This window comes from Macrobrachium nipponense, chromosome 39 (assembly GCF_015104395.2).
Source record: "Macrobrachium nipponense isolate FS-2020 chromosome 39, ASM1510439v2, whole genome shotgun sequence".
Taxonomy (NCBI): Eukaryota; Metazoa; Arthropoda; class Malacostraca; order Decapoda; family Palaemonidae; genus Macrobrachium; species Macrobrachium nipponense.
The window spans coordinates 50,195,145-50,219,658 of NC_061099.1; the positions used below are offsets into that span (position 1 = coordinate 50,195,145).

The 24,514-nt window shown below is 39.7% G+C and overlaps 1 protein-coding gene across 1 annotated transcript in view; it reads right to left on the minus strand.

Moving 5' to 3' along the window:
- LOC135210458 (DNA repair protein complementing XP-A cells homolog) overlaps positions 1-24,514 on the minus strand; it is a 158,474-nt gene that overhangs the window by 85,650 nt on the left and 48,310 nt on the right. Inside the window, exons 4-8 of the mRNA XM_064243353.1 lie at positions 15,612-15,739; positions 6,724-6,920; positions 2,923-3,029; positions 2,556-2,646; positions 1,339-1,343 (exon numbers count right to left, since the gene is read on the minus strand). Coding sequence (XP_064099423.1) covers positions 1,339-1,343; positions 2,556-2,646; positions 2,923-3,029; positions 6,724-6,920; positions 15,612-15,739 — 528 coding nt within the window. The remainder of the gene's footprint in view (positions 1-1,338; positions 1,344-2,555; positions 2,647-2,922; positions 3,030-6,723; positions 6,921-15,611; positions 15,740-24,514) is intronic.

Below are 24,514 nucleotides of genomic sequence, written 5' to 3' on the forward strand. Positions count from 1 at the left end.
AAGGAGACATATCCCATGTAAATAGGTAATATGCAAATTGACACCAGCATAGACAACTTTGGTACTGTCGACAATCAAACACGCAAAGCTTTAAACTGAAAGACTATTCAGCTGCAGAAGCATGTACACCTCATTTTAATTCCCAAATTCAATTTCCTTAAGCATAAGGCTTAAACTTAGCACTTTTCTTTCAATTTATTGGAGTTAGACCAGCCCAGTGTGTTGTTGAGAGATGCCTGCACATAAAAAAAACTGTCAATAATGTCTCTGGGAGCCCCATTTCCCATACTATTTCCCCATAGAGAGAATGCAAGGCACAAGAATGAGATAGAGGTACCATAAAAATTCTAATGCAATAGTACCAGTTCATGAATCTGGTACTGTCTAGTTTAACAGCCCAAAATAATACCTAGGTATCAAGTCTTCTTTCTCCAATAAAAGACATCAGTAATAAAAGACATCAGTGGATGACAAATATATTTTATTCAACCCAATTACATTATTAATTATTATTATTATTCATAATAAAGTACAGGCAGTCCCCGGGTTACGACGGGGGTTCCCTTCTTGAGACGCGTTGTAACCCGAAAATCGTCGTAAGCTGGAACTTCACCAAAAATCCTAAGAAACCCTTACTTTCAATGCTTTGGGTGCATTCAAAACTATGTAAACTGCATTTTATTGCATTTTGCATACAAAAAACCTTAAAATATTAATTATTTTGCATCTTTTGGTGTCATATTTCTTCTGCCCTATGAGTGCTGTAGGCGTCATAACCCTGGAAATAATATCTGATGCATATACGTAATTGAAAAGTGCCTTAACCTCGGAACGTCGTAAGCCAAACCCGTTGTAACCCGGGGACTGCCTGTAGTTTAACCCAACCACTGAGCTTACTTTCAGCTCTCATAGGGCTGGTCCAAAGGATTAGAATAAAATACCAGCTCTGGTCCAGAGGCAAAGCTCTGGAACCAAATACAGGCACAATCCCCGGTTATCGACGGACTCTGTTAAGGCAATCCAGTTTTATAGTGCTTGTCTAGCGCTGAAAATTGGCGCTGCAATGCACCGATTTCTGGTTATCGGCACCGATAGTAGAGTTATGGCACTGATACATACCATCCAGAGGTGCCCCATTAACCGGTTAAATTGTGGATTTCTAGTCATTGGTGATTTTCGCTTATCTTCACGATATCAAAATGGAACCCCCACCAATGACCGGGGACTGCCTGTACGTAGTTCATTCTGTCTGATGACAAATGAGTGAAAATTAAACTAAAAACTGCACAAAGGAACAGACTTCCATACTGGAATACATGTATACATAGTACTACTTACAAATCCTACATATACAAGAAAAATAAAATTAGAATAAGTAATACATTAAAATTTTGTTGTTAAAATTCATTAAATGACCTTAGGATATTTGTATTTTCATCATTTACTTATATTTACTTTTGCTCAACTTAATTACATCTTTTCATGAAACTTCAAAATCAAAACAACTGAAAATGCAGAAGACTAACAAAATTTTAACAAAATTTCCTTTATTGATTTATTTCCAAAAGTTGACAATCGCTACTGGTCACACTTTGGACACTCACACAACACAGGCCTAACTGTTATCATCACCTTGCACTCTGAGCACTTGGGAGCTGGATCACATGGGCTGCTCATCAAGTGTCCATGTGTCAGACGAGTACGGCCTATTCGGAAACGTGTCAGAATTACTTGTGCATCTCTCTCTCTCTCTCTCTCTCTCTCTCTCTCTCTCTCTCGCTGATATAATGAACTCCATTTTTAACAACTGGTTAGTGGTAATCCGGTTTTATGGTGCTTGTCCAGCAACATGAAATCGGTGATTTATGGCACAAGGTGCTGAGTTCCGGTTATTGCCGTCATAAGGCGCGAATAACAGAGTTATGGCGCCGTAACACACCTGACAGAGGTGCGATAAACTGGTTATCGCCTAGTTTCAGTTAATGGCAGTTTTCGCTTATCAGCACCCCGTCGATAACCGGGGAATGCTGGTATTGGGAAATGATCATTAGTATACAATTCACCAACTGTATTAAAATCAAACACATCAACTATACTTGAGGGACACAGAGAGAGTTAAGTCTACTGAGGAAAACGTTCCATGTGTTTTTGAAAAATATGTGATTTCATTATCATTTATACAGCATGTCGTTTAAATCTATAAAGTCTTCTATTCTACTTCCTGCTCTATTTGAGTTTGTACAATTACAGTCCCATATCGGGTTGTGAGCATTAAAATTGCCAGCTATTCATGTAGGTTCCTTGGTATTATTAAGTAAATCTAAGTTTATCAATATCGAAATTGTCATTAAGTTGGTTGTATAAATTATAAATTAAATAATTATAATTTTTTATTTATATTTTAATACATGCTTGATATTTGCAAGTTAGTAAAGTTTATAGGTACTTGTCAGTAAACTTTACAGGTACGCTGTCATAATATACTTGTTATGTACATATGGTTGTACTTAAACTTCCTTCTTCCTCTCTAGATGTAGATACTAGGGTATATTTACCTATTGTTGATACAGTTTTATTGACATGTAAACATAATATCACTGGTTTGTACTCTCCTAAATGTGATCTGGCCTGCAGGCTATTTATGCTCTATTGTATAATGTAATTATTGAGTTATCAATATGCATTTTTTCTCAAATTTTATTTACGTACAACATTTGTTTTTCTTTATAACATACTAGTTGTCTAATGCACATACAGCCCTTTTTGTGAGTGTCCAATCTACGTAGTACTTTATTTCTGTATTTTATATTTCTTACTGTAATATTTGTTGAACTGTCTTGTTATGCTTTCGTTTTTGTTGCACAGTTCAATGAAACATTTGTTACATCCACATGTTTCCCTTATCATTCTTTTTTCATTTACTCTTGCTACACCAATTATTGGTGATGGGGTAATCTCTTCTCCCTTCACATAATCATCTTTGTCAATAGTTTGTTCTCCTACTATTTCTTCAATGTTTTGGGTATTTGCTTCCAATGGTTTTGTAATTATTTTATTCGTATCAGTTTTTGGTTTGTTCTTTCTTTGGGTCTTTTGTTTTTACTTTAACATATATCTCTCTAATAATGGTTGGCTGTGTGATTTTGGGTGGAGTACTCAACATGGCTTTTTTATCTTTAGCTTCCAGTTCATTACAACTTTCTCCTAAAATTTTTGTGGTAGTACGTACATGTATTATCTTCTTCTGGTTCCATTTGTCCCAATATCTCAATTGAATTTGAACAAACATCCATATTAGAATTTGTATACATTTCTTGGTTCTTTGCTATTTTAGTTTCTTCTTGCAAAGTAGTTTTTATTTCATAATTTAAATTTTTAAGGGTAATTCTTGGCCTCAAAATTTTAATTTTGCTATTGTTAATGATTTTAAAGTACTTTGTCCCCTAGCTATGTTGTATATTTCACAGCCTTGTATGTTGTTGTACATCTTTTTAAGGGAATCCAGCAATATATTCTTTTCTATTGGTTCATCATTATTATCAGGAAGTACTATGGTACCCTGAACAGTCTGTACTATCATGTTTTTTCATTTGTACATTCATATTGTCAACATTTTTTATGGTTAATCATTTTCTGCTTGGTTTTCATTTGTGGTTTACATCAACCACATCTGGTCTTTTATCTGTCTGAATGACATTTCAGAAATTGAAGTCGATTCAATACGAAAATTTTCTAATTTTAATACTGACATTGTCCATTTCTGAGGTGAGGAATCTTGACCAATTTCTACTCTCAAAGAAGGATTTTCCCGAAGAAGGATTTAAAGTGAGTCAAGGTTAGGTTAAGACATTTAATTTTTTTTTAGGTGTTATGAAGTTCGCTCTGTACTGGAGCACAGGCTTCCAGTGTAATTACACTGAATTGTTTCTTGGATTTTTCTAAGCAAAGGTCTTCTTCTGAGGAGGTGGTTCCAGAAGTTGTCAACTGTACTGGGACAGTACCACCAAAAGGGCCCAGGGGTACTTGGATCCTTATTTCTACTTATCATACAGGTTTGGAGCAAAGTAAAATTAAACCGTCAAGTAGTATCTCCTGAAAACGAGAAGCTTTTCTTGCAAAGCAGCAGACCAGATGTCCAGTATCTCAGGTCGTCTTTGTCAGCAGTTTACTAGAACTTCCATACCTCTCACAACAACTATATCCAACTCACTCACTAACTATATCCAACTCACTACTCACCAAACTCTCTCCACTCTCAAAATTCACATATCTCCTTCCAACTTTTCCATATCTATTAACAGTGAGGCTTCTTCACTCCTCCTGCAGCAGGAGCAGACTTGGTGGCCAGCTGCTTTTAGGGGCCTTCCTCCAGTGGACTTGCGAGCAGTCTGCTTGCCAGAAAACTTTAAAAAGATATTAGCATTTCTTGGAATTTATTCTTTCACCAATGGCATAAGCAAGAGCCAACTCGCAAATGTCAAAATCCCTACCCTACCCTAGGGGATAGCACATGATTAGAGCAGCCCAAGGTGTAAGCCAGACCCGCTTGCTAGGACTGCGAGTATTACGGGAATACAATCATCCCCACCCAAGAGTCCTATTGCCAGAACCAGAGGCCCATGGAATCTGTATTTTAGCAAAAGTGGAAAACCACAAAAATTATTCCAAAGAAATATAGTATGTATACAGTCGACCCCAGCTATTCGTGGACTCTGGATTTGTGGACTCACGTATTCACAGATTTCTCTATGGACCTTATATGACCAATATTTGGAGAAAATTTGCATATTCGCAGTATTTTTCTAAAAGAAATATCCACAAATTATTGAATTTTTATATCAATTTCATGATTAAAGGCCCTTTTTGTGATAAAACTATTTTATGCATCCCCCACGAATACAGGGGCTCCACTGCAATGACGTATGGTACTCTAGGATTCAAACCCAGGTACAAATTCTTGGGGTTCAAGAGCCCCCTCACCAGATCAAGGTGGTCCCAAGTCAAGGGGACTTGCCGGTTACAGACCTAAAACTTTGTCATCCAGCAAGAAAATTAATAATAAAGCACCTGCGATTGTTACACTTTTGTCTTAAAGCAATCTGCCATCAATAATCTCATATGGATAAGAATAAGTGCTACTTCTGCTACTACACATTGCATCTTCTGCATGCTCCCAAAATCATCTCTTATATACCCCCTGCAGTCAAATTAAAAACTGGCTCACTCTACCAACATTCCCTTCTGTTTTTGCTGTATGAATTTATACAGAAATAAAAATACACCTCAATATTATTTGAATTTTTCCTGGGTATGCAAACCATTCCTTGCTCCTCATGAGCTGGCACAGTTTGCTGAACTTGGTAACGAGGTCAAGAACTGACGGTTATGGGGGTGAGTGGAGGAACACCCCTCACTTGCCTCACATCACCACTCACTTTTTCCTTCGACTACATGGATAAAGTAAGTTGGTGAAGATTGGATTAAGTTATAAATGCCCCTGGTCTGTATGTGCCTAGTAAGTTATAAATGCCACTGGTCTGTATGTACCTAGGAAAAATACATAGTTTAAGAATTTGTTGACTGTTCCTCCAGAATTACAAACAATGATCAGAGTTGAATCCTACCAGGAAGTGCCTTTCTCCTAGTTAAGCATGAAAGGAGGGGATGCAGTGACAGCTGTAACCTGCTATTTGATCTAGAAATTTAGTTGAGAGCAGCAGCGTATAAGGAATGAAAGTGCCTCTGATCCAGGAAGAGGATTCAATTAAGCAATGAAAACTTGTGAGGAACCATGAAGTCTTCCACAAAGAATAAAACCCTGTAGGCAGCTAATTTGGGTATTTACCAAGTAAGATGTTCAGTATATGCGTTATATATACTCTTAACTCACTAACCCCCTTTAAAACGGAAGGCACAGGGCAACACATCTTGGGAAATAAATAAGACCCAATGCTCAATAAAGTGTATGGCTACCATGTTTCTAGTATTCAGTCTGACTCTACCAGATACTTTGGCCTAGTTGTTGCTCCCAAGGATGACGAAGAGGTGAGCCACATTACACCACATTCATACCCTCAGATTTACACCATGCATAAGTACTTGGGCAAGTTATTTTTATTTCCACCGGGTGGAGTTATGTGCTTCACTTTTTGTTGAACAGACGCCACAAGGTCAAGTTTGTAGTTATCCAGGGACTTGTGGGTGACGTTTTTCAGGAATAACGAGGTGAAGTTTAGTTGTCTAAGTCAGACACCCATCCCATTACGTATCTGATATACCAGAACTTTCTTCTGAAAGGCTAAGGGCTGTGCTTTTCTTTTTGTGCAAAAAAACAAAAAACCAAAACAAAAAAACAGTGGGTTTGAGGGTTGTCACAGACTGTAATTGAAGCAGTTATATGAATTGGGGTGTTATTAAGTATAAAATCATGCAATACTCAGTTCTGTATTCCAGACCTCAGCGAAGAGCTAAGGTGTCTAGCTTATTTCTAAATTATCAAAATTCTATGTGGAGGAGAATGATATTTAGGCTGGTTAAACTAAATCTACTTTTCAAACAGAAACCCAGTTAAATATTGTAATGAAATTATTTGTCAAAATCAATAATTAGCAGCCATTAGAGAACAAATATAAAAGTTATTACACTGTCACTTAAAGGGAATTCTTTTTAAAACACTTACAAACATTCACGAAGAAACTTAAATAGACAATTATGGAAGTATACATTTTGGTATGGTAGAATAAAGTAAACTTACTTGGAGTTTCAAGAATAATTTCATGTCACCCCATCTAGAGTTGTGGGGGTTTTTCCGCACAATAAATTTCAGAGGTGGTTCTCGCTTTTCAAGATCTGAATCCTTTAAGAGATATTCATTCTTTGCATCTGTTTTTGTTATGAGACTGTGTTTGTCATCATTATCTCTGGGGAAAGAAAAAATTTTGTGATTTATAATGTTACAAGGTATCAATGTGCATTGCATTCTCTTTTTGATACTATTTCAATTTAGATCCTCACCCTCCTTATTTACTGAATGCTGAGCTATCAGTAAAACTAACCATAAAAAGTACATATGTGGCTAATATATTTTCATAACATAAATACTGTTGACTACCAATTTCAAAAACTTCAAGTCTAAGAACTCAACAGTTCTATATTTTTATTTTTATTACTGGACCACCTTGGTAAAATTACTTATTTTAACTCAAGAGGATGTTGTTCAACTATTTTATTATAATAATAACACTAATAATAAATCTTGTGTTTCATAAGCTGGACCTTCACACACCATCTCATTCAGGCCAAATAACAGGAATTAAAACTCTCATTCTTAAACATGACATGTTATGAATAGATATATGTATCTTTATAGAGATAGAATTAGGCTATAAAGAACAGAAAATGAATTATGGACTATTTTAAAAGTTTTCCCAGTTTTCCAACTACTCCACTCTTATAAGTTCCATTTACCCCTTACTGGTCCTGCACCCACAGTATAGATCAAGTCTTGTCCTGCCTTACTTGTCCTATCCTGTCAGCTACTACGGTGTTTGGCTGAACCATATTCATATAATCATAAAGCTGGACCTGTTACACACCATTTCATTAAGGTAAATGGACAGGAATAATACTTGTCCATCTTTTTATAATAAAAAAAAAATGAATTTTGTTTATCACAAGATGCAAACTTTTTGGTTACAAAAATATGAATTTTACATTTATTACAAAGTTGTATCATGAGATTTTGTAGCATTTAAAAAAAAAAATTTTTTACCACAGCCACTGAGTTGATAAGATAGGCCTATAATATGGGGTAACTTCTTTTTAAGGCAAAATTTTGAAAAGCCAATTTTTTGTTAATTGAAAATGTGAGCTTTGTGTTTATTACAAAGTTGTATGATGAATGTTGATACTTGGTCCAGATGTGAGTAGCTTACCCGATGGGGGGGGGTGAGTTAAACTTTAAGTTTTGCCCCTTATATGAAATATTGATCATATAATGAATTGTAATTGAATTGGAATTGAAACCCTCATGATTTGAATTGAATTGGAATTGAACATTTATTTTTGAAAATTATTTGGAATTGAATTGGATTTGATAAATTCACAATTTTCATTGAATTGGAATTGATTTGAATTGATAAAAATAAATTGACCCCAACCCTGGTTGTTTCAATGGAATTCAATTTGCATAAGCTTCTCTGTATACCTTATATCACCAGTATGCAGCTGCTATATCAAGTTTTTTAAGGTCATAGAAACATGACCTCCTAACTAGATACCTCCCTGACAAATAATGTCTTTCACCATCTATCAACTTATAATAGGAACTTCCAAGGTTATTCTTCTACAGACATCATTGCCTCACTGAATTTTGAGAGCCTCTTCACCAACATCCCAGTTGACAAAGCGATTGGGTACTGGGATCCATAGGGTCATTTAGTGCAGTCATGAGAGGTTGATGGATAGAGATTATGGTAATGATGATGAAAACAGGGTTGAGTATTGCTTGATAAAAAGGTATATTACATAAAACTAATTAAAAGATTAAAATAAACACTAAGTTTAAAAGATTTAGCAATCTTAGCAAAAAGTTTTTAAATTTTAAGATATAACTGAGTTTCCTTTAAAAATCTAACCAGATTTTCAACATCAGCCCCATCCTCTAAATCTTTGGTAGGGACTTGCCGCCAAGCCCATGTTTCTGCTGTGTAGCAGCATGATACAGTTGGCAATGCACCAGAATGTGATCAATGGACAAGGGGCTGCCACACTACTACACTCTGGAGTATCAGAATGTTCAAATAAAAACATGAGAGTTAGGTACAAGTGGTCAATCGCAAGTCTACCTAGAACCACCTCAGTTCTACGATCTGGTTGACAACCAGAGGGCCAAAATGACAATTTTCTTTTTGTCAATTTGTATTTTTCATTACTAACAAACCTGAGGTCCGAACATTTGGATAAATCTTCTAGCACTAGCTGAAAAACTGGCAAAATTAATAAAAATCGTTTACGCAAGGAAATATTTGCATCCGTGCTTCAGCACAAGCTATATGGGAGCTCCCACAATCCTTTACGCATCTCGTGATCGCGCCAGTTACTCTTCCAACCTAGTTGAATTGTGGTTTTAGGTGGGCCCTTTATATCTTAAGACCTCAGGTTAGCTGGTTATGAAAAATACAAATTGATTGAAAAATGTGTCATTTGTTCATAGACTTACTCTTTGGTGGGAGGTAAGTATACTATTACCTGACTGGGAGTTTGCCACCTTTAATATTTCCATATAAAAGAATTCTAAGAATATTGATATATGAGTATCTTTAGGTTTACATTTCTGAGTGTTTCATACATAGTTTCATGTGTTAAGATAAAAAGCTACCTGTTCCAATAACAAACCAATGTATCCTCTTAGGTGGATTTGGTATCATCCCTCTCTCTCCTTGCTAGAGAGGAGAATGTGTTGCTACTGAAAGGTATCATTATTGATCACTCTAACAGCATGGCTATCTCACTTACCTGTATCTAGTCCATTCCAGCCTATGATGGTATTCTTCTTCTTACTGCCCATAGGTAAAGAAGTAGATAGAAAAAATAGAAAAGAAAAGGGACCAATCATCTCATTAAATCCACTTTCATACATCCAACTTAGACTAGATACAAACTGACCCACCAGGGGTACTGGATTAGCTACACAACTTGTTGAGCAGCAACCATCGGACCCAAGGAAAAAGTGTCCGAGGACCTATGGGCAACATCCTTTAAGTAAAAGAAAGTGAAAGTGGTTTGTCTCAACCATTCACCAGCTTTCAAAATTCTCTGAAAAGACATGTTCTTCTTGAATGTCAAAGAGCTCAGACCCCTGATGTCATGCACTCTTGCTTTCAAAACATTATCTGACCCTTCTGATTCTGTCAAATATGCATTCCTGATCATTTCCCTTAACCAAAATGTTATTGTATTCTTGGACACTTCTTTCTTGACCTGGCCTGTGCTAACAAAAAAAAAAACCTTCAACATCTAGGTCTGAGATGTCTAGTTCTTTTTAAATAAGCACGCATTACTAAAACAGGACATAACATTTCTTTGGGGTCATTATCCACAGTCTCCCAAAGAAGGTAGTAGTATAGAAAAAGAGACAAACCTATCATCTGCAACTAATGGATTCTGTGTCTTAGCCATGAATTCTATTATAAATTCGAAAACTAACAGCTTCCAATCTCTGGAATGTCTCACTTCATATGACAGACCATGCAGTTCCCCTACCCTTTTGGTAGATGCTACAGCCAATATGAAGGCTCCTTTCAGAGTCAAATTCCTATCCATGGCTTGTCGCAATGGTTCATATGGGGCCTTAGTAAGGCTAGTCAATACCAGGGTTAAATCCCAATTGGGAGACTTCAGGTCTCTAGGAGAAGAGAACTACTTGAAAGGGAAATATCTACATCTTTCATCCACAGGACTAGAGCTAGGGCAACCCATCCCCCTTTATGGCAGACATAGAAAAATGTTTTTCCTTTCTAAGGCATAATATACAAAAATCAGCTATATTTGTTGAATCCCAGAGGAGAAATACTCTGCCTATGGCACCAATCACAGTAGACAGACCACTTTCCCTGCGATGTTGCTTTTTTTAGAAAAGCCTCCCATTTACAGGAGATACTCAACAGTCTCAACCCATGAAGAGTTAGAGACTACTGATTGTTGGTACCTCTCAAGTGGGGAGGGGGTTGACATAGTAGGTTGTGCCAGGGAGGTAGTTCTCTCAGAACTTCTACTAGCAGGGATAACAAACCTGGAAACCATTCTTCCTTTGGCCACAAGGGAGTCACCAAGGTCACCTTGAGATTCTGTGACCTCATCACCTTGTTCAGGACCTGACAGATCAAACAAAAGGGAGGAAAGGCATATACGTTCAGATTGTCCTATGGATGTTGTAGAGCATCCTATGCTGCTGCTTCTGTGTCTGAGATTACTGAATAATATAGTGTCTCCAGTTTCTTGTTGAATCTTGTTGAGAACAGATCTATCACTGGCGTTTCCCGAAAGAAAAACATATGTCCTAATGGGTTGGTACAAATCTAAGTGGGGAATACCTGGCAAGTTAAATCAATTGCTAATGCTAGCAGCTTTAGCTTCTGCACCTGCAAGTTCATTCCCCTAAATCCTAATATGGGAGGGGATCCAACAAAAACATAGTTTTCTGATGGGCATGAATACGGTATAACCACTTCTGTGCGTCTTGCCCTAGGGAATGATAGAAATTCTTAACTGATGGTATCAATGGCAGATTTTGAGTCTGTATAAATTACAAATTTCTTCTTAGATTTTGCTAGTAAAAGAAACCGCTTTTTTTTTTTTTTTTTTAAAAATTGCCATGGACTATGACTGTCAACTCTGCTGTAAATGATGATACTGAATTGGGCAATCAACATGAGCTTGAATGTTCACTGGAGAGAACAGTAAAAACACGACCCTCATTCCATTTAGATCTGTCTGTAAATATTTTAAGATCTTTGGCATGTGCATGATCATGTTCAAGAAATTTTCCCCCTACCTCTTGTGGCGGAGAAGAATTCTTTTTGCATATTTTTGTTGAACAGTGTTCCACTTGTGGGATCAGCCATAGAGGATGTTTAGGGTACTGTACTGGCACGACCTTCTCATCAAGTATTATTATTATTAATAGGGCTTTGTTTTTCCACTCTCTCATCATCTATATCATTGTTTCCCAATTGCTCCTTAATACACACTTGGAAGGGTTTTAAAATCTCTTTATAGCTGATGGAAAGTGTCTGGTTCAATATTTTGTATGTTGGATTGTCTGGTGAACATTTAAATCTTGCTGCATAACACAGTCCCAACTCTTCCCTATGAAGGTTTAATGGGAGCTGATGTGTGTCGGTATAAAGGCTTTCAATAAGAGATGTCCTAAAAGCTTCAGAGCAGATTCTTAAGCCCACATTATGAACAACATCGAGTTCTTTAAACCCTGTCTTACATATAGACGTAAAAGGGATTTTTTATCCACACTCCAATCAAAACTAGACACCACTTTTAAAATATCTAGAAACTTACTTTTCATTTTAAATTGTCAATATGACTCACCCAAGTTAGTTTCTTAACACAGGTTTGACCTAAAAACTTAGACTTCATCTTTATAAAGTAAAAATTCCCCATTTAAAAGTAAATTTGGTACTTAGGCAGAAACATTACAAAATCATCTACAAATAATGAGCATTTCACAGGAGAAACTTCATTTAACATACTGTTAATTGCAACTGTGAAGCAAGTAACACTTAAAACACTTCCTTTAGGGATCCCTTCCTCCTGAGAATAAGCCGACGATAAAGTGTTTCCCATGTGTACTTTTAAGATATATTAGATAAAAAGAAATTTAAAAATCTTATCAAGTTGCCTTTAATGCCCATTTTGTGAAGTTGCCGAAGAATTCCATGTCACCATGTGGTGTCATAAACCTTTTTTAGATAACAAAATATGCCTATTGCCTGACAACCTATAGCAAAACCTTGTTGGGTTTGGTTGGAAAGATTTAACAGAGGATCTAAAGTGCTTCTGTTTTTGTGGAATCCAAACTGGCAAGGTGATAGTAAATCTTTGGGTTCTAAATACGTACCACACCAGACAGGAGTCTATCATCTTCTCCATGAGTTTGCAAACACAGCTAGTCAATGGTATGGGGTGATAACTAGTGGGTTAGAGAGGGTCTTTGAGAGGCTTTTGGACAGAAATAATTATTGTAATTTTGCAACTTATCATAAGAATTCCTGTCTTCCATATTTTGTTGATAATTTATAAAAGAAAAAGCTTAGTTGCGGCAAGGAGCTGGCATATCATGGTATATACAATTCCATCTACACCAGAAGAAGAATCTTCTGTGGAAGACGAAGCACCCTGAAGCTCATCTAAAGAAAACTGGGCATTGTATTAATCTAAAGAGTCCAATGAGAAATTTATGACAACTGGGGAATCCCATATTCTTTGAAATTCCTCAGATTAGTTATTTAGGCTTGGAGCTTCTGACAAATGTTTCCCTAATGATTCAGCCATCTCATTAGGATTGGTTATAAGATTGTTACTTATCTTTAATGTTGGTAGAGGAGGTACAAATTTTCTACTGAGCTTCCATATTTTCCTCCAAACAAGTCTAGATGGTGCCTTTGCTGTTATACCATTAACATAATACATCCAAGATTCTCTTTTGGCTTTTCAAAAATAAAGACGGTTCTTTGCTAATGCCAGTTGGTATTTAACTTAAGAAGTCTGAGATCCACTGTTTACGTGTTCTATAACACTTCTTTGCAACCTTGTGTGGAATGGTACAAGTCTTACCCCACCAAGGAACTACTGGCCGCTGGGGTTTATTTCCTGTTTTAGTTATTGAAGCCTCAGCACTTGATATTATTCTCTTGGTCAGGTATGAATATGCCTTTTGTGAGAGGGGAATGACTCAAATTGTCTTTCTACAGTTGTAACTTACCTACATTTATCCCACTCTGCTCCCTGTATCTTCCACTTGGGAGGTGAAAGGGTCAGAGTATTTTCAGAGAACTTCCTAAGTACATAGTACGTATAGGATAATGGTCACTTCCATGCATGTAGCCATTGGCAAACCAACTGAAGTCTCTAGCAATATTAGAGGAACAAATACATATGTACTAAGTAGCGAGCATGTGTTTTTATTAGTTTTCAAGATATTTTCAACAATTTTACCCTGAATATCCAAGTCATTATCACCCCACAAAGGATTGTGTGCATCAAAATCTCCCAGCAGTATAAAGGGTGACGGAAGCCGATTGATCAAATTTTGTAAGTCTGTGCTGGTGAAACCAGCTGCTCCAGGCAGGTAGATGGAGCAAATAGAAATACTTTCCCAAGTATAGCTTTACCAGCCAATATTGTATAGGTGAGTTTAATTGGATAATCAAGAGCTGTATGCACTTACTTATAATAATAGAAGCAGCTCCATGTGCTCTACCACCAGGAGGGGGTAATGAATTATAAATGTTATACTTCAAACCTGGGTTAAATTAGAATTGCTTAGTTTCTTGAAGGCAGGTAATACCAGGGTTATGATCTTTCATTAATACTTTCAATTTCTCTGCCCAAGTACGAAGACCTAGGCAGTTCCAATGGAAGATGTTAAAATTAAATGTTACTTATATTTTTTTGGGGAGGAGCACCCAGTCTTTTCCTGCTTGGACTGGAAGGATGAATTCTTTGTTGACCCACTAGGTCTTGGCAACTTAGTAGGTTTGCTCTTTGAAGAGACCTTGTACAAAACTTCACCCGAATGGTGATCAGAAAGTGGATTGGTCTTTTTATTCATTTAAACATTTGGAGAGTTTGAGAGAACGTTTATTTCTGAGGAACCTACATCCTTGCTAGAATGGAATATGAAATTCAGGCTTGATACATCCTTGCTAGAGAAATTTGCATCAGGCAAAGATTTTGTAGCTTTGTTCTTTTGGACCATTAATTCCACACTGTTTGATTTGCGAAACTCCATTTTGCCTACATCTGAGCTAGATTGTGAAAATGCCATCCTTTTTAAGGGTTGTAACACATGTAAATGACCAAAAGGGTCAAGCACTTCAAAACTATTCCCAATTTCAATTTCAGTTTTCTTTGGATGGCTTGCCTCTATTCCTGTGAGGTAACTGAAAACCATCTATTGTTTTTATATATTTTTTTTTATCTTACTTTCACATTCAATCTAATGAACTTTTGCTTCTAGGTCCTTTTGTTATTTAAAAGCGAATACTGACATAAAATGCATTATCAATGGTTAAATAAAAGTTAAATACATCTTAGTTTAACCAGACCACTGGGCTGATTAACAATTCTCCTAGGGCTGGCCCGAAGGATTAGATATTTTTACGAGGCTAGGAACCAATTAGTTACCTGGCAACGGGATCTGAACCACATTGTATATCAAGAAATGAATATCTAATCACCAGCAATAAATTCCTTTTATTCCACATCGGCAGAGTGGGGAATCGAACTTCAGACTACCGAATCGGGAGACGAGCACATTAACCACTCGTCCAACAAGGAACAACCAAAACTGAAAGCTAAGCCTAGTGTAATCCACCATAAATACATCTCGCACAACTATAAATCATGTACGTATATGAAATCATGTTCTGGACAAAATTTCAATGGTCACATGATACATGAGATCAGATGATACAAAAGTATACACATACAATTACAGTTTTTTGTATATACTATATATTTTTTAGTTTTACAATGGAAATAAACTTTGCTTGTGTATTTATGGAGCAAGCTTCAGTTCCAAAATCTAAAATAATCCAAAATCTGAAAAGTATGGTGTAGCCCTTGCAGCTGCATAAAATATAATCCAGCTGATTTAAAAAGTGCCACATCATGGGAGCGCCTGGACCACAGAGTGATGGGTTTAAGAGGCTGGACTGTATATTGAATACAACTGGGGGAAAATTTGCCATTATTAAGATCAAATTTAGCAGAAAATACAGCACACCTATTGCATCTAATAAAGTTTACAAAACTTATATGTACAACCAAATCAACCTTAAAATACATGATAAAATCAATAAGAAAGAACATACCTACACTGGTCACATACTGGATGGTCAAAAGTATGGAAGAGAAATGAATTGTTGAAAACTTGATTACATTCCAAACAATGTGGTCTGTCCTCTTCAATTAATGGTGCTGGTTCATTTACCATATTCAACTGAAACATCAAAATCCAAATTTTGGTAATTATACTATATTGTTCATCTTTCTTCTTGTATAGAATCAATCTGGTATAAAAATCAAGTGTTAATTAGTTGCACTATAGTCAACAAGATAAAGCATATATGTACAATATAATCTTTATGTAACTGTATCATCTGAAAGCAGCTCACCTTTTTAATAAAAACGTAGTTATCTGTTTTTTTCTTTAAACTGATTTTCACAGATATTCAAGAAAACTTATCTAAATTCTGATAAATACAAAAGAGGCATGTTTAACACATTTATCTTCTTGCTAACAAGGTTTGTATTTAGCACGCTTTTCCTTTTAAGCATTAGTTTACAATTAGTATTTATGATAGGATACTGATTTTGGCATCACTTTATAACTGAACAGTTTAAATATGAATTGAAGTCAGGGAAAACAAATAGCTCTATTTTCCTTAGAATAAATATTGGTAAAAAACCAAAGTACAAGATGTAACAGTACATATATAGTATATTTCTGGGCTCAGCTGTGTCACTCCGTGAAATACGTTCCTTTAGCGCTATTTCGAAGGTAAATTATTGCTAAAATACCAAAGAACTGCTAAATTGGACATGCCAGAATATTCTGACTCACTCACCCTTTCCAAAAGGGTGTCGGTATGAATCTGGGGCGAGTGCAAAACACTACCACAGCAGCCTCTCCAATTAGCCTTTTCCACATCAAAACCCCTTAGAAAAGCACGGCTCACTCCCTGCTACCGCGAAGGTAGCGTCAGGGTCGTCTAAACCATACAAAACTATGATAAACTGACCCTTAATAAATACCTCATAACTATTCAAATCATTTATTCCCTGAAAAAGATGCAAATTTTCTTTACTCTATAATAACAGCTACTATAGTAATACTGTACTTCTCTTTGATAATAAGTTTATGTAAAGTTAGTTTCCATGCTAAGATATTAATTTTGGTCCTATTTTGATGTTAAATAACTGATTTTCATAATGTTTCAAAATACATTCAAAACAAAAATGATACTTTTATTTTAAGATAAATTTTTAAATAGGATATTGTTATAATACAATAAAGTTTCATACATACTTACCTGGCAGATATATACTTAGCTAAGACTCCGTCGTCCCCGACAGAAATTCAAATTTCGCGCCACTCGCTACCGGTAGGTCAGGTGATCTACCTGCCTGCCCTGGGCGGCAGGACTAGGAACCATTCCCGTTTTCTATCATATTTTCTCTCTTCCACCTGTCTCCTGGGTGGGCCATTAATCGTATATATCTGCCAGGTAAGTATGTATGAAACTTTATTGTATTATAACAATATCATTTTCATACAATGAACTTACCTGTCAGATATATACTTAGCTGATTGGAACCCTTTGGTGGAGGGTAAGAGACAGCTAATATGGAATAGACAGGTAAACAACATATGTTGTAGGTATAAAAGAAAAACCTTGGTTCCTACCTGATAGGTGGTAGACTTCGTGGCTGTAGCCCGGTAGTCTGCATCACCTCAAGACTTTAGCGAGATATTAGATCTATGGCTAGAGTTCTTGTGGGTCTGTCGATGGGTATATGAACCGCTTACTCGGCAGAGCCTGAAAGGACTTTGTCAATGGGTACTGGACCACTTCTATGACAACACACCTTATGAAGGAGCATAACCAATCCCGACCACCTGATCCTAACCACCATGTTAGTATATAGAATTGTTCTGAGTTATCCCCGAACTCATTACAAACAACCCATAACTCGAAACTAAAATGCATTCATACAAAAATTCTCAAAAAAAAATTTTAATACTCCTCTAAAAGATATCACACGAGTTCCTTACTGAACAACAGTGACTGGCCGCCAGTGCAGCACCGAGCCCTCTTTGTCAGCAGAAATCTAGAACATATCTAGTAGAAGGTATGTACAAAGTTAAGGATTGGTGTTTGCTCCCGTACCCAGTATCGTATCCGCCGATACAAAAGGCCCCAGAGAAAAACATTTCTCGTAGGTCACGCGAACGTCTTTAAGATAGTGAGATGCAAATACCGAATTGCACCTCCAATATGTCGTATCAATGATTTTCTTTAGCGACATATTCTTCTGAAAAGAGAGAGACGTCGCCACTGCTCTAACTTCATGAGCTTTTACTCTTAAAAGCGGAAAAGAGTCGTCAGGACAGAACTTGTGAGCATCTGTAATGACGCTCCTAATGAAGAAAGCTAATGCGTTCTTAGACATGATTCTTGTGGGGTCCTTAATCGACACCAAAGACTTTGTCTAGAGCCTCCATTGTTTCTTTCTTTGTAAGTAGAACTTCAAGGCTCTTACCGGGCAAAGAGACCTTTCTGTTTCTCTCCCTACTAGACTCGATAAGCCTTTAATCTCGAATCTCTTGGGCCAGGGATTCGATGGGTTCTCATTTTTCGCTAGAAAAAGAGTTCTAAACGAGCAGAAGGCCGAGTCTCTGTTAAAGCCGACTTCATCTTCCAGGGCATGAAGTTCCCCAACTCTTTTGGCTGTCGCCAAAGATAGGAGAAACAAGCATTTCCTTGTTATATCCCTGAACGAAGCTAAATGGGGAGGCTCAAATCTGTCAGACGAAAGGAACTTGAGAACTACATCCAGGTTCCAGCTGGGAGGAGTTAGTTCCTTAGATTTTGTCGTTTCAAACGATCTAACAAGTCGTGCAGATCTTTATTATCAGCAATCTCTAGGCCTCTGTTTCTGAAGACTGCCGAAAGCATGCTCCTGTATCCTTTGATCGTCGATACAGATAAGTGAGAGACCTCTCTCAAGAAACAAAAGGAAATCAGCGATTTCGGTTATAGAGGTACTGGAGGAGGACAAACTTCTTAGACTTACACCACCTTCTGAATACCTCCCCACTTCTACTGATAGACTCGTCTAGTGGAAGCTCTGCGGGCTCTAGGCGATAGCCTTGCTTAGCGCTTCGCGAGAAAAACCCCTCGCTCTGACAAGTCTTTCGATAGTCGAAAGGCAGTCAGCGCGAGAGCGGGGAGGTTTTTGATGAAACCTCTCGAAGTGTGGCTGTCTGAGAAGATCCATCCTTTTGGAAGGGATCTTGGGAAGTCTACTGTCACTCCAGCACCTCTGCAAACCAAATCTTGTGCTGGCCAAAACGGGGCTATCAGGGTTATCCTTGTCCCGTTGGACGCTACAAACTTTCTCAACACTTGTCCCAGGATTTTGAAAGGGGGGAAAGCGTATACGTCCACATGAGACCAGTCTAGCAGGAAGGCGTCGACCACGAGAGCTCTTGGGTCTTCCACCACTGAACAAAAGACTTCCAGCCTTTTGGAAAGGAATGTGGCGAACAGATCTACGTGAGGAGTGCCCCAAAGATCCCAAAGACTGTGACACCTCTGAATGAAGGGTCCATTCTGTGTGAAGGACCTGGCTTCTCCTGCTCAGTCTGTCCGCCCTGACGTTTCTCGTACCCTGAACAAATCTTGTCAGGAGGGAGATGTTCCTCTGTGAGGTCCAAATTATCAGATCTCTTGCTATCTCGTATAGAGACACAGAGTGCGTTCCTCCTTGCTTCCGAATATAGGACAGGGCGGGGTGGTTAGACGGTAGTGTTGTCCATTCACTTGGACCACACTGTTTGTCACAAAGGGTTCGAAGAACTTTAGCGCCAAGTCAACTGCTAGAAGTTCTTTGCAATTTATGTGCCAGGACACCTGTGCTGCCTTCCAGGTGCCTGACACTTCTCTCGTCCTAGTGTTGCTCCCCAACCCTTCTCCGATGCGTCTGAATACAACACTCGGCTTGGGTTCAGAACTTCCCGAGAAATTCCCTTGTTCTCTTTTAGAGGGGACAACCACCATTGCAGGTGTGGTTTCATCTCCATTGGAAGGAGAAAAACTGTCGGAGAGAAGTCCGTTTTCCAGTTCCATGATCTCCTTAGGAAAAACTGAAGAGGACGAAGATGCAGTCTTCCTAGAAGGAAAGAACTGTTCGAGCGAGGAAAGGGTGCCTAGAAGGGCTTAAACCATTCCCCTCACCGAAGTCCGTTCCCTTTTCCCCTAAGAAGAAGAAGAAGACCTTTTTCCAAGCCTCTCACGATTCTCTCTTGCGAAGGAAATACTCGAAAACCCCGAGAATCCATCTGAATCCCCAGATAGACCAAGTTCTGTCTGGGAATCAGCTGTGACTTCTCGAGGTTCACGAGTAGTCCCAACGCCTTTATCAGGTCTAGGGTCAAAGAAAGGTCCTCCAAACACTGTCTCTCTGTTCTGGCCCTGATGAGCCAATCGTCCAGATATAGAGAGATGTTGACGCCTTTGAGGTGAAGAAACCTCGCCACATTCTTCATCAGGTTTGTGAAGACCTGAGGGGCTGTGGACAGGCCGAAACACAAGGCCCTGAACTGAAAGATCCTTCCACCCGTCATGAAACGGAGGTACTTCTTCGACGAAGGGTGAATCGGGACATGAAAATAGGCGTCTTGGAGATCCAGCGACACCATCCAATCTCCTTGACGCAAAGCCGCCAGGACTGAGGCCGAAGTCTCCATAGAGAACTTCTCCTTTAGAACGAACTTGTTCAGAGCGCTGACATCTTAGTACTGGTCTCCAGCCCCCCAGAGGCTTTCGCAACCAGGAAAAGCCGATTGTAAAACCCGGAGAGTTTTGCTCTAGAACTAATTCTATAGCTCTTTTGTCCCACATTTGATTCACCATCAGACGAAGAGTATCCCTCAGTACAGGGTCCCTGTATCTGGCTGACAGTTCCCGCGAGGAATGGTCGTTAGGGGAGGAACTGTCCTGGAAGGGGATAAGATATCCCTTCCTGATTATGGACATCGAAGAGGCGTCCGAGTTTATGAGTGACCAGGCGTCTGCAAATTCGAGAAGCCTGGCACCCACTGGTGTTTGGAGGTTGTCTGTCTCAACTTCCCTTTCTTAAAGGGACGGGAAGAAGCTTTACCTCTCCTCTCAGGACCTCTTCTCTTACAGGGAGCTCTGGAGGAGGGCCTCCTCGAAAGGGCTGAACCGTAGAAGTCGGTCCTTTCTTGTCAACCGAAACTAGGGGTCTCTTCTTCCTTGCAGTTTGCAGGAGAAGATCCTGTGTCGCCTTCTCAGTCAGTGAGCGAGAAATGTCCTTCACTAACTGAGAAGGAAACAAGAAGTCCGACATGGGAGCGAAAACCAGGGCTGCTCTCTGTGAGGGAGAAACCGCCTTGGTTAAGAAGGCACTAAAAATACTCCTCTTCTTAAGGAGTACCGCTCCAAAAAGAGAGGAGATTTCTCCCGATCCGTCTTGTACTGCCTTGTCAATACAAGAAAGAATACTCAGAATGACTTCGGGGTCTAGACCTTCCAAGTCATGAGCCTTCTAGACATCACCCCAAGGGACCAGTCTAGGAAATTAAAACACTTCAAAATATGGAAGAGGCCCTTGAGGAGATGATCCGTCTCAGAAATCGCCCAAGACACACGAGCTCCATTCAAAGCGTGTCTCCGCGATGAATCAACCAAGGTTGAAAAGTCCGCTTTCGGCTGCCGCGGGAGAGAAAGGCCATGTTCTCCCCAGTTCGGTACCAGAAACCTCTCTTGCCAGAAAGTATGGCTGGAGGCATACAGAAGGTGGTACTGCCCAGATCCTTCTTTGACAACATCCATTTGTCTAGAGACTGTAGCGCTCTTTCATAGAGATCGTAGGTCTCATCTTCAAGACCGACGAAGACTTTGGTACAACCGCACTCGAAAACAGTGATCGAGGCGAAGGAGGAGCCGCAGGAGTCAAAGAATCTCTGTACTCCTGCAAAAGAAGGTCTGTCAGAACTCTATAGTTAGAGACTCCTTCTCTACCGTTACCCTCTTCTTCCGAATCTCCTTCTACACCGTGCGGAGAATCGGCCTGAAAAACGAGAGGATCTTCATCCCGTTCTCTCTCTACTGGTGGACAAACTCCTACAGGAGAGGGACTCATAGAGGTGAACAGAATCTCTCTCAAGTCTAAAAGAAGTCTCGCGTCTGCTTGACTTCTCACGTCTGGAAAGCTCCTCGCGCTTGGCTGGCGCCTCGCGCTTGTCTGGCGCCTCGCGCTTGGCTGGCGCTTCTCGCTTGGCTGGAGCTTGTTGCCTGGCTGGCATCTCGCGCCTGGCTGACGCCTCGCGCTTGTCTGGCGCCTCACGCAAAGCTGACTCCTCGCGCCTGGCTGGCGCCTCGCGCTTGGCTGAATCCTCACGCCTAACTGGCGCCTCGCGCCTGGCTGGCGCCTCGCGCCTGGCTGGCGCCTCGCGCCTGAGCGTATCCTTATCCAGAGCAACTCGCTCGGATAGCTCCTGACGCTTGCAAGACTCTTCACGCCTGGAAGACGTCCCATGTCTGGAGGACGCTTCACGTCTGGCCGGTGAAAGAAGACGAGGACTTAACTTAATAGGAAGTCTAGCGTCCTTCTTGCGAGGGGGATCCCTCGAAAGAACTCCAACCAAAGAGGCTATCTGCTCTTGTACTGCAAGCAATATCCTCTTGGAAGCCACACCAGCGTCCTCTTCAATAGAAGAAGCAGGAGAACTCGAAGGAGTGCGATCCTCAAATACCGTTCGAGGAGGCGTCGAAACCAGCTTAGCCTTGATAGAAGAAGGAGCTTCCTCCGAGAAGCGTTCCGGGCTCGAGTCGAACGCGCGCTCTTTCCAATGCCTTTTCAGTGGCCTAGAAAGATCCGAGTCCTTCCACCCTCGTTTAGGTGAAGGAGAACCGGACGACGAGAAACAATCTCGTAGGACGCTTCTATTAAAGCGGTCCTGAGCAGACTGTAGCGAAACAGAACCTGCTGAAGGGACGCTGACCGTTGGGGATTCCCCACAACCTCCGTACGACTTTCGACTTTCCTACTCCTCTCGGGTATGTGAGTTTGGAAGAGGTCTAGGCCTGGGAGCATCGCAGGGACGGTCAGACGCCCTCCACAACACTGGGAACACTCACTTCACTAAGTAATTCACTATCACTTCCCTTACCTTGCATGGCCGCCATCTTTGTCTTCATTTTACGAAGAGTAGCCTTCAGATTGGCGATTTCCGAAGCCGAATCGAATGCAAAGCCTGTGAGGATTCAGATACATAGGGAGAATCAAATTCATAATCAAAAGGAGAGTTAGACTCAGAAAAAGGCTCAATAAGCCTTGTACTCACACTCTTTTGTGCAGCCCGTCTAATTCTATCCCTCTCTAACTTCTTCAAGTAAGAAGTTAGAGTCTTCCATTCATTAGCATTCAACTTTTCACACTCAATACAGGTGTTAGCCAAAGAACAGTCAAACCCCCTACATTTACGACATACAGTGTGAGGATCAACCGAAGCCTTCGGTATCCTCACCTTGCAGCCTACATTCACACATACTCTCACACTAACACTTGAATCAGACATTCTATCAGAAAAATCAAAAGCAAGTCCAAATCCAGTCCACAGTAGCGAATGCCAAAACAACGATCCAGTACGTCACCAAGAAATCCAATATAGATGCTCAAAAAAGTCTTGAAAAGCAAATTCCAGTCAGGAGGTAGTAACAACAATGTTGATACCACCGGCGACAGAGAAAATATGATAGAAAACGGGAATGGTTCCTAGTCCTGCCGCCCAGGGCAGGCAGGTAGATCACCTGACCTACCGGTAGCGAGTGGCGCGAAATTTGAATTTCTGTCGGGGACGACGGAGTCTTAGCTAAGTATATATCTGACAGGTAAGTTCATTGTATGAAAATACTTACCTGGCAGTTATATACATAGCTATATTCTCTGACGTCAAGACGTCACGACAGACTTTTCGAAACTCGCGGCAATCGCCGACCGTCGGTCAGGTGATCGTTACCTGTACGCCCTCTATATAGTTACCTGGAAACCTCAGATTTTCTCGCCCTCTAGTCTCCTGAGGGGAGGTTGGGTGGGTTTCTCTTAGTGTATAACTGCCAGGTAAGTATATTTAAAAATGTATCTTAAAATAAAAATATAATTTTTAAATATGTAACTGACCTGGCAGTTATATACATTGCTGATTGACACCTTTGGAGGAGGGTCAGAGACAGCAACATCGTTGTAAGGCAACTACTTGATAGGTAACTAAAGATTCTTACCTGCTAAGGAAGCTGACTTGACGAGTACTGCCTCTTTAGTCTGCTCTCCTTAGGAGCTCCAGCTAAGGGATGTGACCTGTGCAGCTGACGAGCTCAAAGGGGTTTGTCGACGGGACGTGACCTCTATGCGACAAAACCACCTATGCCCTTGATATAGGCTAAAACAGGCAATAGACCACCTAACCATCCAATCCTTGCATACAAGAGATTGAAAAAACACACATATACACTAGACTGTTGAAGGTTTCCCCTAACCTTCAACAGACAACCATAAAAATCAACAATCAAAGGGTCTAACATGTAGGATTAGAGGTATCAACTCCTTCACCCAACACCGAGCCAGTGGCTACGAACGGTCCAAGGGTTCTGCAGTCTTCATATACTGTTTCTATTTGTCTCAGATAGAAAGAAGAAAATACGGAGCTGCTCCTCCAGTATGTTGCATCTAAAATGGCTTTAAGGGACTGATTCTTTCTAAACGCCATTGACATCGAGACTGCTCGCACTTCATGGGCCTTTACCTTTAAAGCCTTGTAAAGTGTTTCATTGCACTCCGTGTGAGCTTCTTGAATCACACTTCTAATAAAGAAGGCTAAGGCGTTCTTTGACATAGGCCTTTTGGGATCTTTAACTGAACACCATAAGTTGTCAAAAGTCCCCCTAACGTCCTTGCACCTCTGCAG